We start from the raw sequence: 24,006 nt of genomic DNA, 5'->3' as shown, positions 1-24,006 counted from the left end.
ACAACGACGAGAGACATGAGCCTTACCGAATATCCCAGGGTGGCACAAGGTCGGTATGAAGGTATGACAATCTGAAAACCGCCCAAGCATTAAACACACCAAGAGGTGACCTAGGATTCAACTGTAAATGCAAAAGTAGTCCTGAAGGTTTTTTCTCAAGACTTTAGATTTCAATATTTTTCTATTCTATTTCTATTCAGTATTCTATATCTATTTTAGAAATGTCTTTAAAAAAGGCCAGGAAACTTGATTCAATTGCATTTCACGTTTTTTTTTTTTATATTCCAAATTGACATTTTTTGTTCCAACAGAGGAAGTCTGGAGAGAAAGTTTAATAATTATTTCACTACAGCCTCTGTGGTACTTATAAGATAACAGTTAGTGAGTTGATTTATTTGTCCTGAAAATACCTGAGGCCACATGTAATGGGGAACAGGGAAAGTCAAACTGGGCCCGGTTTCCCAATAGCAATGGAACTTTGGCTCACGTGTGTTTTAACAATGCATCTTTCCTACAACTGCCAAAGACGTAACATGCGTTAACCAAAACACCATGCTAAGTGCGTTGTTGGAGCATGTGTCGATACGGATAGGATCGGAACAAAGTTAGTGGTGTTCTTGTATCAACTTTCTCAATTCATATCTTACCTTAACATTTATAAATATTTCACACTTCTGATGACGAATCAGCTCCTAGAGAGATATTACCAGCTTATTCGAATTCTTACCCCCCAAAAATTGTGCGTGTTAAGCTACACCATTAAATATTTTGAGACAAATTACAGACAGTATCAAAATATAACTACATTTATTGAACATTAAATGTATTTCAAAATGATTAAAATAGGCCTATATCCGAATTTATATTTTAATTCAGTCATCTCGGTTTTCATTTGAAGTATATTTTTACACGTTGCTTGTTTGTATCAATTGCAAAGACATTGGCAACTATGTATTTGTAATCGACTTTGTTCTGAAGTTGTCAGCGGTCACAGAGAGACGGGTAAACCTATGTTTAGTAGAGATATTCTGTGTATAAAGTGACACGAGAGGGCAAAAAAAGCATCTAACGACACACTTACGTAGCTGCTCTACAAGTGGCCTGAGGCTGGCGTTAGATTACGAGCATTTTCAAGTGCAATGTTAATAACGACGGTTTTGGGAAACAGCTCAGAGATTTAATGATGCCCCTACGAAGGTTCTAACGATAAACTTTGCCTTAAGAGGTTTTTGAGAAACCGGGCCCTAGCCAGTAATGTTTTATTTCCTCTCAGCATTAAATGGATGTTAAGAGCTACATTTCGTCTGAAAAAACTGAATTCCTCCCATCTGTCATAGTCTTTTTGGGTTGGAGTTCAACATTTGTGTTTGGGTCAGAGAGAACCCTCTGTCACTTTTTTACAAGCTTCACAATAGCCTCAAATATATGAAGATACTTAAGCTGAATAAGATTGGGGAATCATCCAATTCTAATTGCCCTAATGAACTGCATTTGATCAAAATCGAATCAAAAATCACAGTGATAGATTCATTTGCAAGTCATCCAGTGTGTTTGGATGTGATAGGGAAGGAACAAAGTAGTTAATGGGTGATCGTTTACCAGAAAACACAGCCATCTCTTCATGGGAATTTCCAGAGAATATGTTGATGTGGCCACAAGCTGGCTAATATGTTTCCCCTTGTCTTTAATTCCGTAGAAAGTCTTTCAAGTAAATAGTGGTGTCACGATACCAGGTTTAGTATCACAATACTTGATACCATCACGATACTTCATATCAAAATGATACCACAACAAAAAAAGAATGCATATTAGCCAAATAATGGCACTTGATCCAGCCATGTATGCATTAATGAATCAATTATACAATCAATTTTACTTTGTTTTTATCAGCTACAAAACATCATCATGGTAATCACTTATTTGAATGGTAAATCTCTTGATAAACGGGGTAAAACAAGATGTATCCTATGTCTATTTACATGCGCTCTCTGTAGCCAATGTAAGACCTTTAAACAGGTTAACATTCACAAGGGCCACAGGGCTTGATTAATTACCAGGCCTCGTACTCAGAGCATGCAGTTGGCAAGTGTCTTCACTGACATTTTCAACCTCTCCCTGACCCAGTCTGTAATACCGACGTGTTTCAAGCAGACCTCCATAGTCCCTGTGCCCAAGAACACCAAGGTAACCAGTCTAAATGACTCTTGCCCCGTAGCACTCACATCTGTAGCCATGCTTTGAAAGGCTGGTCATGGCTCACATCAACACCATCATCCCATTCTACAGCTGCACCATTGAGAGCCCCTTGACTGGCTGCATCACCGCTTGGTATGGCAACTGCTTGGCATCCTATCCTGATTGCCTAGTCACTTTTACCCCCTACGTACATGTACTGTGCATATTACCTCAGGTTCCTTGTGTCCCTGACTCGGTACTGGTACTCCTTGTATATAGCCTCATTATTGTTATTTTATTGTGTTACTATTTCCTTTTATTTATTTATATTTGCTCTTTTTTTGGGGGGGGGGGGGGGGGGGGTTCGTAAGTAAACATTTCACAGTAAAGTTTGTTGTATTCGGCGCATGTGACAAATACAATTTTATGTGATTTGTTTCAAAGCTAGCAAAGAAAGTTAGCCTACAATTATAGCTGGAAGCTACCGGTATTGTCTTGCATTGTAAAAGTGTTCTCGCCTGTATGGAAATTGTTTTGCCACCAGTAACGGACAGTTAAAAACATTTCTACGTGCCGTGTTACATTATTGAAGTTTGTTAACTTCTGCGCAGCATCAGTGGGGAGCTAACAATGCAGTTCAGACAGCTCTAGCAATGAACGAGTAAGTGGAGCAGGCACTTTGCCCTTCACACTATAAAGGGGCTGTGCTAATAGACAGACTTGATCCTCTCAATCACGTGAAAGTACACGACAGAAGTACCGAATGTAACAAAAATGATTGTACATTCGAGGGGGGGGGGGGGGGAGGTGGAGTACCACTTGTTAATACAGTATTCAGTAGAACTCCCTGTCCCCACTACATAGTGTCTTCAGTGACACTTCAGTAAACACACATACACATCGCGCTTGACTGGCCCCTGCTACAATAGAGGACCATGGTCAGTGAACAGGGCTGAGATCCTTGCTTGTCTGTGTGTGGTCACCAGTGTAGGCCACAGCCACAATGACCAAATGACCACATGTGGGCTTATACAGTACCGGTTGATTGTTAACGGAGAAAACAAGTGCCTTAATATACAAAACGAAATGTACAGTGCCGTCTACGTAAAAAGTCAAATATTTGGGATCTTTGGTGTTTTCTAAGGCAGCGGTTCCCAAACTGTGGGGCACAAGGTTATTATACATTTTTTTTGGGGGGGGGGGGGGGGGACTCAGTCGGTCCTTCAACTTACTTTTGAAAATTGTAATAGTAGAATTTTGAAATTGGGTAGTGCATCAGCTGTTTTTCTCGTCAGTCATTGCAGACCTTAGAGAGCTATTTATAACTTGTCAGAATTGTCCATATCAACTAGCCCATGTCAGCTAAAGTTTTTTAGCTAGGTTTTTTAGCCCATTGATTTTGTTGTAATGTTTGTCACTCAGATATCACATGAACACACATAAGACATGGCAAAATGCATAGAATTGTAGGAAATGAGCTTTAGACCTGCTAAATGTCCTCTCCGCCAACAAGAGGGGTGTGAACAGTTTGTGTCATCGACAGTGCCTGTGCCCATAGAAATAGACGAGGCGAGTACGGGGGCCGCGAGTGAAAATGACGGGAGGGGTGGCCAGAGTAAAACATTTGGGAACCACTGTTCTAAGGAGTAGAAGGGTAAGTGGGAGCTTTAGGAGCATTCCACTCCACAGTCCCAGCAAAACACTGCACTTCCTTGGGAAGGTGTAGAAGCTCACCGTTGGACCAGTCTGTCACCACCAGTAATATTGTTTTTCACCATGATGCACTAGTGAGAGCAGACCTGACCGCCCGTCACTCACCGTGCCTCCTCACTCACTCTCAATCTTTATATAGCACTCTACAATTGTCTATTTTGGTCTGCATCCTTCCATCCATGCATTGTTTTCCCTCTCAGGTGCGTCACCAGCACTGGACCCTGATTATGGAGAGTGTGGTGCCGTCAGACAAGGGCAACTACACTTGCCTGGTGGAGAACGCATACGGTGCCATCAATCACACCTACACCCTGGATGTAGTGGGTGAGTACTGTACTGGGCTTGCCTGGGATGGAGGGAGGGATGAGGGGATGGAGGGATTGGGGGTTAATAATCATATCTGCAAGACACCCGTGGGGAGTTGGGGTCAGAGCCAGGGTCAGCTATTTACCAGTGTCCCTGGAGCATTTGGGGCACACTGACATATTTTTCATCCTGTTGGCTCTGGGATTCGAACCTTTTGGTTACTGGCCTAATGCGCTAACCTCAAGACTACCTGCCACCCCTACCTAAACGTTATCTGTTTGGGCCAGCATTAGGGGTTCTGATGGGGGGGGGGTTAATGCTGGCTGTTTGATCCCCCAGGTGCACGCTACTATACTCTATGCAGGTGCAGAGAAGGAAGGTTGCCTAGGTGTGCCAGGTCTGTTTCTAAGGGCAGTATTGATGCATGTACTGTATGTAGGCAGGGCCCTGGTCATTTCTCTTTGGTCACAATAGCCTGATTCACACCAAACCAAGTCGAACTAAACTGGGATTTCCTGGTTACGTATCAACCACATTTACTGGAACTTTGCCAGAAAGGACAATGTGAAAAGAAAATATCCAATCCAAGACAGTACGGTTTGGGGTTGGCCCTACAGTGTGAATCAGGCAACTGTCAAAAGGACCAGGGATGTGACCGTCAGAGGAGCTGGAGAGGGACAGTGGGAGTGGCATGCTGCTGTGCTTCTCTCTGGGGGCAAACAGAACCAATGGGTTATCAGTATTACAAGGGGGCACAGCAAGTTCAAACCCAACTCACTCAACCCCTTTGCGCTGACCTTTGGAGCAAGCAAGAGAGAGTGTGTGTGTGTGTGTCATAGTCACCATGCTATCCATGCATTTATGGAGAGACCTACACCTGACACATACTATACATGCAAACAAGTGTATATTTCACAGAAGCACTAGAGCCACAGTCTGGTCCGAGAGCAGACTGGCTATAATTCAAAAGTAGCAGCTCTAAGCAGTTTTGTGAGCATAAGCTGTGGCACAACTAGATGCATTGTAGATTTATGTGTGTTTGTGCATTTGAATGTGTGAAGATTAACTTATTTTAATTATTAGTAGAAATAATTATTATGATTTACTGACTGATGTTTGACGGTTTTTAACCTTTTACTGCAGTGGGCTGAATCGGGGTCACACAGAGTGTTTCTTGGTAGTCTTAAACAAATCTATTTTGTAACAAAAGTATACACCTCACACATATGGCTATAGTCTTAAGAAAAAGACACCTGTACCATGTCAGATATAGAGTTGAAATGTATTCAATTTAGACTTTGCATCCCAATAATACACTTTATATACATCACAGAAGACTGAAATATAACAAAACCGTTTGACATAAAAACACTGGATTTTCGGTGGTTTAAAAGTAAGAATGTTTATGAAATTATGAAAAATGTTAATAACGTTCCACCCATGAGGCCCCTAGAGGGCGATTTGGTCATTTGACTGCAGGAAAATCAAATAAATATTATTTTGTGTTGTCTTGACTAGCTGTAGACAAATATATTGTATTGGATAGCTTGCTAGTTATCATGCTCCTGAGTTGTTTGTGTGTAAAGGGAGAAGTGGGCACAGAGAGGGAGTAAGGTGTTTGCATCTGTTTGTGGTGTAGGGTACCTAATTCTCTCCATGTTAATATGTGTGTGTGTGTGTGTGTGTGAGAGACAGAGAGAGAGTGATTGAGAGACAGAGAGAGGTGTGCATGTGAGCGAGAGGGGTGGAAGGAGGAGGGGCGGGGACAATAAGCACGCTGAGCCAAAGGAATGCATAGGGAGGAGGGGAAAAGAGATAGAGACAAGGGAGGGGTGGGAATCATCTGATCTGACAGAGAGAGAGAGAGTAGCACTTTGGCCTACTGGCTGACAGACAGAGAGCACAGAGGCAGAGGACTATTGGCAAACCTCTGACAGACAGACAGACAGACATGGAAGTAGCCACTGGGCACAGACGTCAATTCAATATCTATTCCACGTTGGTTCAATGTCATTTCATTGAAATGACGTGGAAACAACGTTGATTCAACCAGTGTGTGCCCAGTGGGTATTCTCTCGACCTTCCTTTTTTTTTATTCAACCTCTTCACCCCTCTCGCTTTCTCTTTTCAGTCTCCATCTGTTAAGCTCCATTTATTCCCTCTTGTTATTCTCCCACCCCTTCCCCCTCCTCTCCTTTCTCTGTCACCTCTCCCCACCTAAAAGCCCTCCTTCTTTAACCCATCCAGTGCCTGGGGGTTGTTGTGAAGGGGAGGCAGTGGTAGGGTAGTGTGTGAAAGGGGGCATTGTTCGGCAGGTCTTGCTCTGTTTGGATTTGCAGGCCAAATGTTTGCTTGCAAAAGAACGCAGATAGTTTTTAGTGAAGGAAAATGAAGGTGTTTCTCCAAGACTGGTGCATATTTGAGTCGGAGCGTGGCTATATATTTTAACCCTTACCAGGCCACAGTTTCTGCTAATGTTTACTTACAGTACTTCAAAAATAGTTGCCAAAGTTGCCAACATTTTGCAATAAAAGGGATTTTGAAATAGCATCGGCTCAGAAAGTGACTGAAGTGAGTTTTTAGATTCAACTCCTACTACAGCTGTGTTTAGTCCTTATCAGTAGAGATAACTCCTCTTTGTGTTGTGTGAATAATCTAAGTGGTGTGGTGATAAGAGATGGGCACTTCTCTTGTCTTGACTCTGCTTGTCTCCCGGATGTGGAATATTCACACGTGTCCACTGTTCCCTTAAACATCCAGACCAGGCCCCCTTCACAGCCTCAAAACTTAAAAAACACAAGCATCTAGTAAGAACAGTTCTTTTTACCATACTGTCCCCAGCCTTTGCATCAGACTTTTGGCTAGTATTCTGTGCTCGTTTTCAGTTCCTTACACAAAGTGTCTGTGTCTTAATGCTTAGTCTCAAGGTACCCGGTGGTGATCGAGCTTAGTTGATCAATTGACTGTCATTGACATTAGTAATACAAACCTGTCTATTCCTTAAGGGTGTACAGACCAAGGTTGGAGTTTGAAATGGCCATGGTGAAGTCTCAATGCACAAACTAACATAACTCATCATATCACATCTTCCCCTTTTCTCTCTCCATCTTAGAACGGTCCCCCCATCGGCCCATTCTCCAAGCAGGGCTGCCAGCCAACACCAGTGTGCAAGTGGGGGAAGACGCACGCTTCGTGTGTAAGGTGTACAGCGACGCTCAGCCCCACATCCAGTGGCTGCAGCACATCCAGAAGAATGGTAGTCGCACTGGCCCAGACGGACACTCCTACGTCCGCGTCTTAAAGGTACTTTCCAGCCCTCCATGGCCACTCATTGGCTGTTCTGACCTGAGCGGTGAAAATTATTGGCTCCTCCTTCCTGTGACATATTCCTTTAAATATTTTTTTCTTCAAAGTGTAGGCTGATAATTATTATGTTTTCAGCTTACCTTTTTGCCATTCGTAAAAGCTTTTTGTTAGTGTCCAATTTGTCTTCCTATAAGAGAGTGAAACTGAAAGAAAACTACGTTTTCCCCCTTTACGAAGAATAAAAAATACTCATTTTCCCTCTATACTACTGGAGCACTCTAGCTGTGTTCCTGTCTGGGTGGCGGCTCCTTTACTCTCCTCTCCCTGCACTTAGATTGCAGATGTGACAGTTAACAGGCTTTTCTGTGTTTTGTCCCCTTGCTGCCGTGTGTGTGTGTGTGCACATGCGTGTTCTTGTATGTGTGTGGCTCACACACTCCAGCGCTCGGGCATCAATAGCTCGGACGTGGAGGTGCTCACGCTCACCAACGTGACCGAGGAGGATGCCGGAGAGTATACCTGTAAAGTCTCCAATTATATAGGGGCGGTCAACCAGTCGGGCTGGCTGACCGTCATCCCAGGTAACCACTGACGCCTGACCCTTGACCTCTGTTGACACCCTCCTTTATTGTCTCTGACCTGGTTTAGTGTGGTTTGGTGGTGTGCTGGTCTTGGTTCCTGCTGGGTTGTGGACTGACCTACTCTCTCCCAGTGTTCTACTGTTTTACTCCCAGCTACTCTACTGTACTGTGTCTGACTGTGACTGTACAGCCATGGAAATGCCCACTGGATCTGCACACCCATGCACTAACCTGCCATGTCCATCACGTGCCTCATCTCTCTCGCTCTCTCAGTTGAAAGGTGTGATGTGTCAGTGTACAGGCTAGTGTTGGGTGCTGCAGTTGGGTGATCTCCATATCTTCTCCTTCTGTGGTTGTGTGCACCATGCATACACAGGCCTGGTGTGGACTTACTATTGGGCTCTGGTGTTGTGGGTGAAGGGATTTTCTTTACAGTGTTTTTGTGTATTGTGTTTCCTATTTTTCCCTGTGGTACGAGGTGCTCTTCCTGTTTGTTTTAAAGCTCCTCCCATCTATCTCTATATATGGGTCACCAGTTCTCCTACCAGTGATGGACGCCATCCAGCTTCTCCTCTCTCCTGGTGTTGTGGATTTAATTGTTACATCTGCTTCCTCCTGCTCTCTTCTTCCCTCCCCTCTATTCTTACTCCGACTCCTTTCCCTTTATCTTACTTTCTTCCATTTCAACTCCCTCTATCCTCAAATATCCATCCTCTACTCGAATCCTTCATCTTCCCTTCTGTTCCTGCATCCTCCCTCCCTTTGTCTTCCTCCTTCTTCTTCCACCCCTCCTGTCCCATTCTCCACCCCCCCTTCCTTTCCTCCTTTTCATCGTCCTCCACCCTTCCTCCTCTCCCTCTCCCAGACCGCAGGTGTTAACACCACGGACAAGGAGATTGAAGTCCTCTACCTCCCCAATGTCACTTACGAGGATGCTGGGGAGTATACGTGCTTGGCGGGCAATTCTATTGGGATCTCCTATCACACTGCTTGGTTGACGGTGCTTCCAGGTATATACACTCAACTATACTGCGCTCCCTTTCCCCCTTTTCTCTATCAATGTTGTCCACTAATGGTTCAATGTTCAGTCAATAAAGTTATTTCGATCATTTCTATGGGAAGAAGAACAGAGAAGTGAAAAGTCGCTCTGGAGTGAAAACAACCTAACTTAACGAAATAACAAAATATCATAGGGCTCCCGAGTGGCGCAGCGGTCTAAGGCACTGCATCACAGTGCTAGCTGTGCCACTAAAGATCCTGCGCTCTAGTGACTCCTGTGGCGTGCCGGGCACATGCACGCTGACACGGTCGCCAGGTGTACGGTGTTTCCTCCAACATATTGGTAAGGCTAGCTTCCGGGTTAAGCTGGCATTGTGTCAAGATGCAGTGCGGCTTGGCTGGGTCGTGTTTCAGGGGACGCAGGGCTCTCGACTTTCGTCTCTCCTGAGCCCGTACGGGAGTTGCAGCGATGGGACAAGACTGTAACTACCAATTAGATACCACGAAATTGGGGAGAAAAACGGGTAAAATAAAAATGTAAATATCAGATTACTATGATGAACTTACACAGTCAACAACTCAACATCTAACTTAGTGTAATAGACCCCTTTCTGTGTTTAACATTGCCGCACAGAGGGCGATGCGCGCAAGTTGTTGGCAGAACAAGGGGGAGTTCTTATTTACATGTTGCTTATGAGTACATTTCACACTACTTTTTGATTATAATTGGATTTTAAGGCTCGTATGAATGTCCTGCATAATATAATGTTTATGTCATCATCGCAAATCAACTGCATTATACTCATTGGCTAGCTTTTGCTACAGCCTATGTCAATGAGCATTAGCATGCTAGCTAACAACTGCTGTATCCAAAATAGTTATTTGGCAAAGAGCACAACCAAATATAATCTTAGCAACTGTTCAAGCAAGAATCAAAACAACATTGTAAGTGTATGAGAACCTCAAAGTTATTTTGTTTAGAAGTAATAAATAGTGTAAATCTAGGTTATGTTTAATGGGCGCAGATGGTGATGGCTTTCTTACTGCTGCCAAGAGTCGCACGCATCTGTACGTGACATCAGTGTGTCGTGTACTGGAAAAGGGTCTATACTAGAGCAGGAATATGTATTCCATATATTCTGTTATCTTGATTGGCGACGTTTTGAAAGCTAGGCCTAATAAAGGCTTATTATAACTCCAGAGCGGAAGTCGACTTCCCCGAATTGCTCAAGTACAGTGCATTCGAGAAAGTATTCAGACCCCTTGACTTTTTCCAGATACTTTTCTAAACTCACTGGACTACAACCAAATTATGATAAGTGTACTACTATATTACGTATTGGATCACTAAAAAATATAACTTTTACATTACTGTGTAGGTTACCAATAAAATGGTCTGACGGTGAAGTGGATATACTCTGTGTTCACATCCCGAACTAAATAAATGATCTCGCTACAATACATTTGAATAGAAAGTTGTCAAAAATAGATAAGATATGTATATTTGTGGAAAAATCACCCTGATTTAACTCTTTAGTCATATCTCAGTTTACTAATTTGCGTATGGCATTGCCTACACCTAGCGACTTATTTTTAAAATTATATGAGCAAAAATATTAAATTTTATTTGGAACGGCAAGTCAAACAAAATTAAACTGGCTTATTTATATGAATATGAATTCGGAGGGCAGAAATAATTTAATATAAAATCATTAGACCTCTCACTAAAGGCTTCAGTCACACAAAAGTTATACTTCAATCTGAACTGGTTCTCTCGCAGATTAGTAAGAATGTCTCACCCCATGTTCAAGAATGTCATTTTTCCCTTTATTCAGATTACAAGATAAAGGCCATAATGTATTATTCCAGCCCAGGTGCAATTTAGATTTTTGCCACTAGATGGCCGCAGTGTATGTGTAAAGTTTTACACTGATCAAATGAACCATTGCATTTCTGTTCAAAATTTTGTATGAAGACTGCCCAAATGTGCCTAATTTGTTTATTAATAACTTTTCATGTTCAAAGCTGTGCCCTCTACTCAAACAACAGCGTGGTATTATTTCACTGTAATAGCTACTGTAAATTGGACAGTGCAGTTAGATTAACAAGAATTTAAGCTTTCTGCCAATATCAGATATGTCTATGTCCTGGGAAATGTTTTTGTTACTAACAACCTTGTGCTAATCGCATTAGCCTATGTTAGCGCAACGTCCCACAGGGGACCCACTGATCCTGAAGAAGTTTTAACTAATTATGACAAATGTTAAGAATATGTTGAGCAATGTAATAATGTGATGACTTTTCAAATACGTTACTTTACACATTATGTTGGCTACGCTATCCTTACGAACTGCATAGCATATCATTTCAGCAGTATGTACTGGTATTAGCTAGCTACCTAACGTTAGTTGGTTACTATTTCATCGAACTTGCCAGTATATGAACTAGATGCTATCTAACTAGCTACCCAATGTTTATTGACTTGATTATTCAACTCATTCCTAGTTGTGTGCGTTCTCAATTGACATTGTTAATTCGGGTGCGTTCGTAAATTCCTTCTGGCTATCTACTCGGATTCCAGAGCACTCGTCTGAGTGTGCCAGAGCGCAGAATAACTGAATCATTTACTAACGCTCTTCATCCGTTGAATATATCCGGTGTCAGTAAAAGTATAGCGTAATTCAATTGTTGCCAGTTAGTTACAGTCACCAACGCTCTGGATAACACGAAAAGAGCTTAACAAGCTCTGCTAGTGCGAGTAAAATGGTAAGAGTGAGGTGTTCTCTCATTTGTATCCGGAAGTAGCTAGCCAATGTTTGCCAGTTAGCTTGGGTGCTTGACTGGCGTCCAGTGCGTGCTCTGAAAGCTCCGATAGTGAAATGCTCTGAACGTACTAACGCCCAGAGCGCACTCTGAGCACACTCTGGCACTCCAGATTGAATTTACCAACACATCCGAAGTCGTAAAATGTCTAGCTAGTAATATGTTATGCTAACAAGATAGTAAGAGGTTGAATAGCAACAGCATCAAATTCCGGTAGACAAGCGCATACTCATTAAGTATGTAGTATACAGAATGTTAGTATGGGTATTCAAACACAGCTATAGTCAGTCGAGCAATAATATAATAATACTCTTAGCAAACCATTTTGTCTTTAATTTACAGTCAGTAGAATATATGATAATTGAAAGGTTTAGAACTTTTGTGAAACATCACAACAGAGTTAAAAAATGTATGGAAAATATAAATCAAAACTGGATGGTGTTCAGAGATAGAAGGGGGGTTGATTGGAGCTGAAGGATGGGACAAAATCAAACAAAAGATAACTACTGTAAAATGTATATAGTATGTATAAGGTGGAAGTAGAACCCTAAGTGTTGTTGTTCATTAGTTTATTCCAATTAGGGGAGGGATGGTAGGGTTAGGGGAAAATAATAAAGGAAAATATATTAAAAAATATATAATTTATTTATACAGTGCATTCGGAAAGTATTCACACCCCTTTTTTCACATTTTGTTACATTACAGCAATTCTAAAATGTATCACATATTTTTTTCCCTCATTAATCTACCCACAATGCCCCATAATGACAAAGAGAAAACAGGTTTTTAGAAGTTTCAGCAAATATATTAAAAATTAAAAACAGAAATACCTTATTTACATAAGTATTCAGACCCTTTGCTATGAGACTCGAAATTGAACTCCGGTACATCCTGTTTCCATTGATCATCCTTGAGATGTATCTTTTAAACTTAATTGGAGTCCACCTGTGGTAAATTCAATTGATTGGACATGATTTGAAAAGGCACACACCTGTCTATATAATGTCCCACAGTTGACAATGCATGTCAGAACAAAAACTAAGCCATGAGGTCGAAAGAATTGTGGAAAAAGTGTGGGACAATTCAAGGGGTCTGAATACTTTATGAATGCACTGTATCTCCTTACTCGAGGGGTTTTGTCTCTCTCTCCACTTCCTCCCTCGTTTCTTTCTCTTTTTCACATCGTATCTCTTTCTCTCTCCTGGTTCTCGGGGAAAGTTGGGACATTTTGGGTCGGACTGCATGTTTTTATAAAAGCAGGGTGTCTGTCTGTCTTGATGATATTGTCTGTCGGTGTTAGTGGGTGCCCTGAGATTGGATGCCAATTCCCTAATGGCTTCTTACCTGGGTCTGATCATTTATTTCCTTTTTATTATTTCTCCTTGAGATAATACAAAAGGGGGAAAAAAGTCACAGCCTCAATACTTACGGCTTGACTTTCTTCAATATCATATTTTTTTCAATGTATTCAATGTATTTGATATAGTGTGTGTGTGTGTCTAAATGTATGTGTGTTTCCCTGTGTCTGCGCGAGTGGGTGTGTGTGTGTGTGTTTTAAATGAATGTGTGTCTCTTTGTGTCGGCGCGAGTTCGTGTGTGTCTGTGTCTTTGCCACCGTGATTTTCTTTTGCAGAACAAGCTTTATTTTGGTGGCCTATGTAACATTCTAATGCCTTGAATCCATCCGAAATACACAGCTAAATTATTGAATACTTAAACGACTTTACCTCCCATATTGGTAAAAGTAATTGTGGTATTGAGTAGAAAGACATGACTTTACAATAAATATTACTGAAAATGTATGGATTCAGTGTGTTGTTAGTCGTTTTGGATATCGTCTAGGCCTATATGATCAGGACTATTTTCTAAGTAAGAACCTTTTTAACATTAAACCTTCTCTTAGTAATGTAGTCAGAAAAACTAGTCTAGTCTACTCTTTCAATTGAATTTATTGTGGCAAAAACCTAAGAAAAAAGTTGTATTCTGAAAAGTGAACATGGATTCCCTGTTGAGAAACAATATAGAATTGCAGGGGAAAAAATAAAAAATACACAACTTTTCAGGGGGAGTAACCCCAGACCACTCGCCAGATTGTGCAGCCCCACTTTTATAAAGTCAAACACCCGTTAATAGACCTATAGGTTTGATTGAAGAAAGGCAGGTGTTAAACATGGGCTTTGCTAAACAGAAAGCAGCAGTTGACTATTCCATTGTCGACACTTTAATCAAATCAGTAGTCCTATATAAATATCTTCAATAATGCCAAGTATCACGACATTTGTTTTATAACCTTCAATCTGTTTTCTTTTATCATATTTTGGACCAGAATGAGGCTCTCTCTCCACTACCTATCGTTCCTGCAGTGAGGATTCAACATCGTCATCAAATGTTTTCAGAATTTATCTGCAGATAATTGCCAAAAAGTAGTAGTAGCCTACCATTATGCAAACTAGGGAGGCAAATGAAAAAAGAGCCATTTGTTCGCGAGCAACCCGTAACCGCTGTTGAAATGAAGTGCGTTATAAAACCAAAACTAGTGGCAACTGAGCAGTCACCAACTCGAAGGAGACGAAATCTTAACTTTGCTGGAGTATTGAAACACATCATCATGAGATATTTTGAATCATTACATGGTGTGTTGTAACTCTTCTAAGGTCAATGTCCAAATTAGCATAATACAAAAATTCCCCCAAAACTCTGTCAGTTTAAGCTAGAGATATGTTTTTTTTGTGCATTGGATGCGTATCAATCCACCGCATCCGCCTATGTTGCACCACCCCTTCTGCGGGGAAAGGTGACCGAGCTAGAGTGGAATTTGTCAGACCATGAGACATCCCAAAAATTGGTCTTCTCACAAGATCGTCTGTAGCGTCCGAACGGTTTGGCCTGCAAACTACTATGACCCCTCTATGGAAAGATGAGACTCTCACGAACACGATGGTGTTCTCCGTCTTGGGATTCGTACAGACGATCTGCCAACTTCTGTATGTAGCATCCGAATAGTTTGGGCTACACACTAATATGACCATTCTGTGGAAAGTTGTGACTCACACGAACACGTAGAGTACCAGTCAGAAGTTTGGACACACCTACTCATTCAAGGGTTTTTCTTTATTTTGACTATTTTCTATATTTTTGAATAATAGTGAAGACATCAGAACTCGGATATAACACATATGGAATCATGTAGTAACCAAAAAGTGTTAAACAAATAAAAATATAGTTTATATTTGAGATTCTTCAAAGTAGCCACCCTTTGCCTTGATGACAGCTTTGCACACTCTTGGCATTCTCTCATTCAGCTTCATGTGGAATGCTTTTTCATGAGGATAACCAACGAGAGAGAACATTGAGTGATTTAACTCATTGGAAGTCTGGTTTTAATAACCTTGCATTTCCTATCTTGCCACGTGACTCTGTTTTTAGAGGATTGTGGGTAATTCAAAAACGTTTGATTTTATGATTCTTTCACACAATGTTGCGTGCATGTTTGAAGAAGGGAAAGCATATTTCTATGTTAGCATTAAACTCGTTGTGCCATGAGATGTAATGGATCATGAACGGATATCAAAACCGTTAGGCAAATTTACATTCAATCAGGACAGCACCTATTCACACATTCATGATTGTCAATTGAAAAGGCATGTGCAGAATCCTCAATTTTTGCAGTTTAACCTCCAGTTAGTGCTGTTCGTTTGAACACTGTGCTTTACAATGCCTTCCAAAACGGTATAAAATGGCAAATGATTAAATACAGAAAATAAAGTAAAACATCAAGACCCTTCAGAATAAGGAATCTAATTCTGTACTAGACAGGATTCAAAACATAATAATAGTGTTTAAAAGCTTTAGAGAGAGGAAACTGCACCAAAGAGAAGGTATCTAATTCTGCACTAAACAGGACTCTAAATACCAAAATAGTATTTTCAATATTTGCCTCTCCTATATCAGAGATAAAAGAAAGATCAGGAAATGTGTATATATATATATACACATTTTGTTACAGCCTTATTCTAAAATTGATTAAATACAACATTTTGCTCATGAATCTACACATAATAATGACAAAGCGATAACATGGTTTTAGAAATGTTTGTAAATTTATTAGAAAAAAGAGAAAAAGAATGACATGAATTTACATAAGTATTCAGACCCTTTGCTATGAGACTCGAAATTGAGCTCAGGTGCATCCTGTTTCCATTGATCATCCTTAAGATGTTTCTACAACTTGATTGGAGTCCACTTGTGGTAAATTCAATTGATTGGACATGATTTGGAAATGCACCGACCTGTCTAAGGTCCCACAGTTGACAGCGCCTGTCAGAGCAAAAACCAAGCCATGAGGTCAAAGGAATTGTCTGTAGAGTTCCGAGACAAGATTGTTTAGAGGCACAGATCTGGAGAAGGGTTAAAAAAATGTATTGAAGGTCCCCAAGAACACAGTGGCCTCCAACATTCTTAAGTGGAAGAAGTTTGGAACCACCAAGCCTCTTCCTAAAGCTGGCCGCCCGGCCAAACTGAGAAATCTGGGGAGAAGAGCCTTGGTCAGGGAGATGACCAAGTGTTCCTCTGTGGAGATGGGAGAACCTTCCAGAAGGACAACCATCTCTGCAGCACTTCACCAATCAGGCCTTTATGGTAGAGTGGCCAGACGGAAGACACTCCTTAGTAAAAGCCCACTTGGAGTTTGCCAAAAGGCACCTAAAGGACACTCAGACCATGAGAAACAAGATTCTCTGCTCTGATGAAACCAAGATTGAACTCTTTAGCCTCAATGCCAAGCGTCATGTCTGGAGGAAACCAAGTGAAGCGGTGAAGCATGGTTGTGGCAGCATCATGCTGTGGGGATGTTTTTCAGCGGCAGGGACTGGGAGACTAGTCAGAATCGAGGGAAAGATAAATACCTCAAACTGGGGCATAGGTTCACCTTCCAACAGGACAGTGACCCTAAGCACACAGCCAAGACAACGCAAGAGTGGCTTCAGGAAGAGTCTCTGAATGTCCTTGAGTGGCCCAGCCAGAGCCCAGACTTGAACCCAATCTCTGGAGAGACCTGTAGATAGCTGTGCAGAGACACTCCCCATCCAACCTGACAGAGCTTGAGAGGATCTGCAGAGAAGAATGGGAGAAACTCCCCAAATACAGGTGTGCCAAGCTTGTAGTGCCATACCCAAGAAGACTTGGAAGGCTGTAATCACTGCCAAAGGTGCTTCAAAAAAGTACTGAGTAAATGGTCTGAATACTTATGTAGATGTGATATCAGTTCTTTATTTGTAGTAATTTTGCAACAATTTATAAAAACCTGTTTTTGCTTTGTCTTTATGGGGTATTGTGTTTAGATTGATTAGGTAAAAAAACGATTGAATCAACTTTAGAATAAGGCTGTAACGTACTGTAACAAAATGTGGGAAAAGTAAAAGGGTCTGAATACTTCCCGAATGCACTATAGGAGGTGTAAATTCACTCGCAGAAGACGATGAAGAAGCATCATGCTCTCCCTCCTCTGTGTAAAGAAATTAGACTGCAGCCAACCACATCACACAACAGAAAACACGGACAGACAGTGAACTGACACATCAGCAGTGCTTCCCTATCATCGCTCGCTTTGTGACCGACGGTTGATCACTAGAACATGCGTATAGTTCATTCTAGCGGGAGAAAGATATACGGACTTGACTGACTAGTGACTTTAAACGTTTTAAATGAAAAGAAGCCTAGTTCATTTATGAAGTGGAAAAAGTAGGCGGGTGACAATGTCTGTTGTTGGCTGTTTAGCCGACAGCTGACGGCGCATTTTGAAAACACTGCCTTTATGTACTCGCAGAAAACAGCCTTGTTTTGTCTCTAAACAAGATAAAATGATCACAGGCAGCCGAATAATAATTCCTTTGGGAATAATATCTTTAATTTATTGCCCTAGTTCCACGTATCTGCTCTGGTGGCGCCTGCATGGCGCTGCCTGCTGTCTATGTTGCGGCTGTTTGCTGTGATTTTTGGACCAGGGGATACAATGCTGACAGGAGAAAGGTTCCTACATGTTATCATTTCCCCCTGACTGCACATTACAAGGGCCTTGTTTGTAGCTGTGGGTAGATGGCATGCATTATGGAACAGGCTGTGGTCCTATAGCCACTCAGAGACAGACCCACACCCGTTTCTTTCAGACAGGAAGCTCAGGCCATATACAACCACAAAGGGCACCACTCACTTGTTTGCCCTCTGAAGTGTGTCTGTGTGACGTGTGTGTGAGAAAGAGAGAGGGAGAGAGCAAGAGTAAGCGTGTGTGTGTGAGTGCATGCGTGTGTGTGAGTGCATGCGTGTGTATTTGAGAGAAAGAGAATGTGTGTCTGCACCCTGCATGTGTGGTTGTCAAGTAGCCCTGAATGTAGGCATATAGTACGCACAGCCTACTGCTTGAGCTCAGTCAAGATGTACTCTCCAACAGACTGTGTTTGCCCCCTTTGATCTGGTTTACCCCCTCTTCTCATATCAATTGCATTTCCTGTCTGTCCTAGATGGGCAGTAAGTAGATGGTTGTTTGATGAAGAGGAGGAGGAGAGAGAGAGAATTTTTTTTGCGTGTGCGTCTTTGTCATTATTTATGTTTTGTTTGTCTATCTAGCGATGACGTGTGTGTGTGTGTGTGTGTGTGTTGTTTCCATGGCGTGTGTTCTGTTTATACATGGGCGTCTATCAGATGTAGTGTGTCCATGTCTGTTTGTTTACGTGTGTGTGCATGTGTCAAGAGTCAGTATGTGCCTCTACGTTCCACTTTTTATTCCTCCCTGACCCTCTCCCCTCCCCCATCAGCCAGTAACGAAGATACGGTGACGGGTCTGATGTCACCTGACTACGTGGAGATAGCCATCTACTGCATCGGGGTGTTCTTGATCGCCTGTATGGTGGTCATCGTGGTGGTGTGCCGGATGAGGAATACGGCTAAGAAGCCTGACTTTGGCAATCAGCCAGCAGTCCACAAACTCAGCAAGCAGATACCTCTGCGCCGCCAGGTAACAGAAAGTAGATAAGGGGTTTCCAAGGCCTTTAACACCCGTAGAAACACAAACTCCACACACACATGCATTCATACATCATTATTTTTTCGCACTATCGTGCTGACCCGAACTAAACTGTACTGACTAGGATATTATATTTTCATGGTTTCAGCTACTATGGTGGATGTGTAACCAGGCCAGCTCAGTACAGCTCGGTTTGGCTCGGTTCGGGTATAGCAGTGTGAAAAGCCCTATATACTCAGATTTATATGCAAATTACAGAAAATAGTCCAAAGTTTACCTACCAAGAGCGGAAAACACAAAAAAAGTTCTACCAAATTTGTACTCCTGACATAGATCTTACTCATTTGGGTTACTGGTACTCTAATTTGAGAGCCCACGAAATGTAGCTGTTCATGGGAAGTGGATTTTCATAACAATACTGTAACTAATACATCGCACTGCTTGAGGTGCTAAGCCCCAGTTAACTCTACTGAAAGACGGCTAGCTACAGTGCATGGCGTCTGAGCATGTTAGCACTGTTATCCATCACCTCTAGCTCCTGCTCTAGCTCCCCTACTTCTCTGTGAGTGATGCTTTTCCCTCAAGGGGAAAAACACAAACTCCAAGAGGTACAAAAAGTGTTGGATTACATTCCTGCGAGAGACGGGTGGTTCCTGTGTCAAGGTAAGGTTAGGACGAAAGGAGATAGGAGCCCTGAGGACAATGACAACAGCATGATAAATGGACACATTCATGAGATTGAACGTTACTCCCTAGCACTGAGTTGTTGCTCAACTCTAATGATTACTGACATGCATTCACTCGTTTTTAAAAGGGAAGGAAAATATGTTGATTTGCACAATATCAATCAATATCAGTCATTTGATCTTTAGTTATGGAGACACGTGCACACACACCCACCTACACGCCTTTTTTATATGACCAGTGTATCTAGACGGGTGATCAGCCAATCCGTCTCCTCCTACAGGTGTCAAATGACTCCAGCTCCTCGATGAACTCCAGCACTCCATTGGTCCGCATCACCACGCGACGCAGCTCGGCTGGCCACGACGACCCCATCCCAGAGTATGACCTCCCCGAGGACCCACGCTGGGAGTTCTCCAGAGACAGGTGAGGGACAGAGACAGGAACCGAAGTAGGAATAGGGATGGGGGAGGTATAGGGTGTGGCACCTCGTCGGTATGGCTGCATTTCAGGCTTCCTACATAGCAGTCACTCAGCAAACCCCGCAACGCCTAGATACGTGATTACCATGTCAGTAACTACATCACTGCCTGACTCAATGCGAGACTGCAATATAGGACATTTGTCTTTCAATCATTGGTTAATTTGCGTTGCTTAACTGCTTTCACAGACCCCCTGGAATGTGGCCTACAGTGGCTTTATACTCAGGTATTTCTTTGAGAATCGGTGAGGCCCAAGGCTGGCTGCATACTGTTGTAAGCTGCAGTCAGTGAGGTTTTTGCTCAGTTGGAATGTACAGTATTTCTACCTAACTGCAAACACCCCCAGAAATGAATCCAGTGCAGGGTCCCATTTGTAAGAGGTTGAGGCAGTGATTTCGCAATTTAAAGTGAAAGTTGCTCCTTACTTAATTGTCTCCTAACTATATGCATTATAGTAGCAGATTACCCCCCCCATCATGGTATAATAACGGCAACTTATGCAAACATTTAGCTAACTGATTGTATCAGCAGGCTGTTACATGAGGCACTATTGTTGTCTGGTGTAATATACCATTAAGCACCATTGAACATGGTTTATTATCTGTAATGATTAACCAGTGAGTAATGGCTATGACTGTGATAAAGAACAATGAGTCATTTCTGAGTACTACACTGTACCAGGGTAGTGTTCATTAGGCACAAAACAGAAGAATGAGGGACTGAAAGAGGAAGGGACAACCTGGACTTGTCCATTTAAGAAACCCTCATTTTTGTTTTCTATTGCAAAATGTTTTCAAATGTTCAGCCTAATGATCAGGACCCTGTGTTGAAAAAGTTTAAACAAAATTCTGAATGTACATTTTTTTTTTTGCCTATAAAAACAATGTTAGTTGTTGCAGTTATCACACAACTACCACTAACATGTCCTCATCGTAAAGGGAAAAATACCAAAACAAACAACAATGCTGTAATGTTAGGAGTATCCATTTTATTATTTTTGCTAGTTCATTAACCAGAGATGTAATGCAGAAAGGAAAGAGAAGCTCAAGCAGGGAACGAGGGGCCGTGCGGTGTGCATCTATGAGTGACGAGGGGGAGAGATAGCAAGCAAGTCGACTCGCGCTGGTAGACTTACTAATTGCTTGGTATTTATCATCTCATCTGAATACATAGTACCTGTTTTGACTGCATTAAACCGAGAGACGCTAGCTGAAAAGCAAGAGCAGCAACAGCATAAATTATAACATTTTCTCTTTCTCTGCTTGGGAAACGCGATGTAGACCGTCTGCTTTGTGAATTCACATGGAATTTTATGCATTTTCCTCATTGTTTTAACGGAAAACCGATAAAACATTACTGTTTAAACGTTAAGAAAATGTTTCCATGTATCACATCCCTAGTGTGTGTGTGTCATGGCTATGGCTGACCGTTTCAACATTTTGTTACGTTACAGCCTTATTCTAAAATGGATTCACACATTTTGCTGCTACCACCTTGCTTCACTGTAGGGATGGTGCCAGGTTTCCTCCAGACGTGACACTTGGCATTCAGGCCAAGGAGTTCAATCTTGGTTTCATCAGACCAGAGAATCTTGTTTCTCATGGTCTGAGAGTCCTTTAGGTGTCTTTTGGCAAACTCCAAGCGGGCTGTCATGTGCCTTTTACTGAGGAGTGGCTTCCATCTGGCCACTTTACCATAAAGGCCTGATTGGTGGAGAGCTGCAGAGATGGTTGTCCTTCTGGAAGGTCCTCCCATCTCCACAGAGGAACTCTGGAGCTCTGTCAGGGTGACCATTGGGTTCTTGGTCACCTCCCTCATCAAGGCTCTCCCCCGATTGCTCAGTTTGGCCAGGCGGCTAGCTCTAGGAAGAGCCTTGGTGGTTCCAAACTTATTCCACTTAAGAATGATGGAGGCCACTGTGTTCTTGGGGACCTTAAATGCTGCAGAAATGTTTTGGTACTTTTCCCCAGGTCTGTGCCTCGACACAATCCTGTCTTCACATTTTTTCCACAATTCTTTCGACCTCATGGCTTGGTTTTTGTTCTGACATGCATTGTCAACTGTGGGACCTTATATAGACAGGTGTCTATGCCTTTCCAAATCATGCCCAATCAATTGAATTTACCACAGGTGGACTCCAATCAAGTTGTAGAAACATCTCAAGGATGATCAATGGAAACAGGATGCACCTGAGCTCAATTTTGAGTCTCATAGAAAAGGGTCTGAATACATATGTAAATAAGGTATTTCTTTATATATTTGCAAAAAATTCAACAAACCTGTTTTCGCTTTGTCATTATGGGGTGTTGTGTGTAGATTTGTAAAACAAAATGTGTGAATCCATTTTAGACTAAGGCTGTAACGTAAAAAAAATGTGGAAAAGGGGGTCTGAATAATTCCCGAATGCACTGTAGTGATTTAGCTGTGGTGAGGTCTTTTGTTATTAATATTAAGCAATAGGGAAAACCCAGGCCGTAAAGCACACTCTGGCTCTTTGGTAATTAACATGCCTTCGCCTGTGGTGTAAGGCCAAGCCATGTTAGTGTGAATATTTAACAGTAGGGGATCAAAAGCATTCCCAGAAGAATTCCCTTATCTCTGAAAATCATTTCTCATGTGTTCTTTTCTGTACTCGGGATTGTCTGTTTGCGCGCGAGTAGAATTGAAGTTGCATGGCAATAAAAAGTGACCAAGTCAGTTATAGCAAATGTAATTGATGTGCCAATGAAAGGAACTGTTTGTGTTGTGTGAGTTATGGGTGGAATGCAAACGTTTTGCGAAAATTCTAAATGTTCTCCTTAGCATGCTCAATTGAGCCCTCTCTCTCTCTCTCTCCCTGTCTGTGTGTGTGTGTGTGTCTATCTCGCTCTTTTCTCTCTCTCTCTCTCTCTCTCTCTCTCTCTTTCATTCATCTGTGTCCCCCTCCGCTCCTCCTCTATCATTCCCAAGTGCCTCAGGGGCCGTGTTGGAAATGCACAACATTCAGGAATGCTAACGTTTGTGGTGGCGTGAAAGGAAAAATAACATTGATTATGTGTGGTGGGCCAGTGCAGAATGGGTGCCATTGAGCTAGGGGTGGGGTAGTTGGGAAGCATGTATGTGGACAGAATAGGGATTGTGTTTCTGTGATGGGGTGCTGGCCTCAGGCCCCTGAGCCAGTGTGAATGTTTAGACAGCCGCAAGACTGGGCTGCAGGGGCGGGGCCACCACCAGTCAATCAAACTAAGATCAGAGGGTCAATCTATGACCAAAGAGTCAAAGGTTAGGGAGGTGTTGTGACCATGAGTAATAGTGGTGTGGAGTGTGTGGGGCTTGGTCTAGGGGTGGGGAGTGTGTGTGTGTGTCTGTGTGTGTGTGTGTGTGTCTGCACATGCCTGTGTGTATAAAGGAGAGCTATTAGAAATTCTGTGTAGCTATTCAGACCTTTCTATTACAAAGTGTGCCAGAATTTTATGCAAACTGAGTGAGAGTAACTTAGATTTACAGTTGAAGTCGGAAGTTTACATACACTTAGGTTGGAGAAATTAAAACTAGTTTTTTAACCACTCCACAAATTTCTTGTTAACAAGCTATAGTTTTGGTAAGTCGGTTAGGACATCTACTTTGTGCAGGTCATTTTTCCAACAATCGTTTACAGACAGATTATTTCACTTATAAGTCACTGTATCACAATTCCAGTGGGTCAGAAGTTTACATGCATTAAGTTGACTGAGCCATTAAACAGCGTGGAAAATTCCAGAAAATGATGTCATGGCTTTAGAAGCTTCTGATAGGCTAATTGACATAATTTGAGTCAATTGAAGGTGTAACTGTGGATGAATTTCAAGGCCTACCTTCAAACTCAGTGCCTCTTTGCTTGACATCATGGGAAAATCAAAAGAAATCAGCCAAGATCTCAGAAAGAAAATTGTAGACCTCC

At 42.1% G+C, this 24,006-nt stretch overlaps 1 protein-coding gene across 7 annotated transcripts in view; it reads left to right on the top strand.

Annotated features, from left to right (window-relative positions):
- The window catches only part of LOC120017472 (fibroblast growth factor receptor 2-like), a 108,044-nt gene that overhangs the window by 36,673 nt on the left and 47,365 nt on the right, over window positions 1–24,006 (top strand). For 4 of the 7 annotated variants that reach the window (XM_038960233.1, XM_038960232.1, XM_038960237.1 and 1 more), the window contains 5 exons: window positions 4,089–4,212; window positions 7,307–7,497; window positions 8,947–9,091; window positions 18,713–18,918; window positions 19,889–20,031. In XM_038960233.1, coding sequence (XP_038816161.1) covers window positions 4,089–4,212; window positions 7,307–7,497; window positions 8,947–9,091; window positions 18,713–18,918; window positions 19,889–20,031 — 809 coding nt within the window. Of the gene's footprint in view, window positions 1–4,088; window positions 4,213–7,306; window positions 7,498–7,942; window positions 8,082–8,946; window positions 9,092–18,712; window positions 18,919–19,888; window positions 20,032–24,006 lie in introns of all 7 variants that reach the window. The other 3 variants (XM_038960236.1, XM_038960235.1, XM_038960234.1) reach the window with 3 other exon arrangements.

The sequence above is a fragment of the Salvelinus namaycush genome, chromosome 22 (genome assembly GCF_016432855.1).
Source record: "Salvelinus namaycush isolate Seneca chromosome 22, SaNama_1.0, whole genome shotgun sequence".
In the NCBI taxonomy this organism is placed as follows: domain Eukaryota; kingdom Metazoa; phylum Chordata; class Actinopteri; order Salmoniformes; family Salmonidae; genus Salvelinus; species Salvelinus namaycush.
This window is presented reverse-complemented; position numbering and strand designations above follow the sequence as displayed.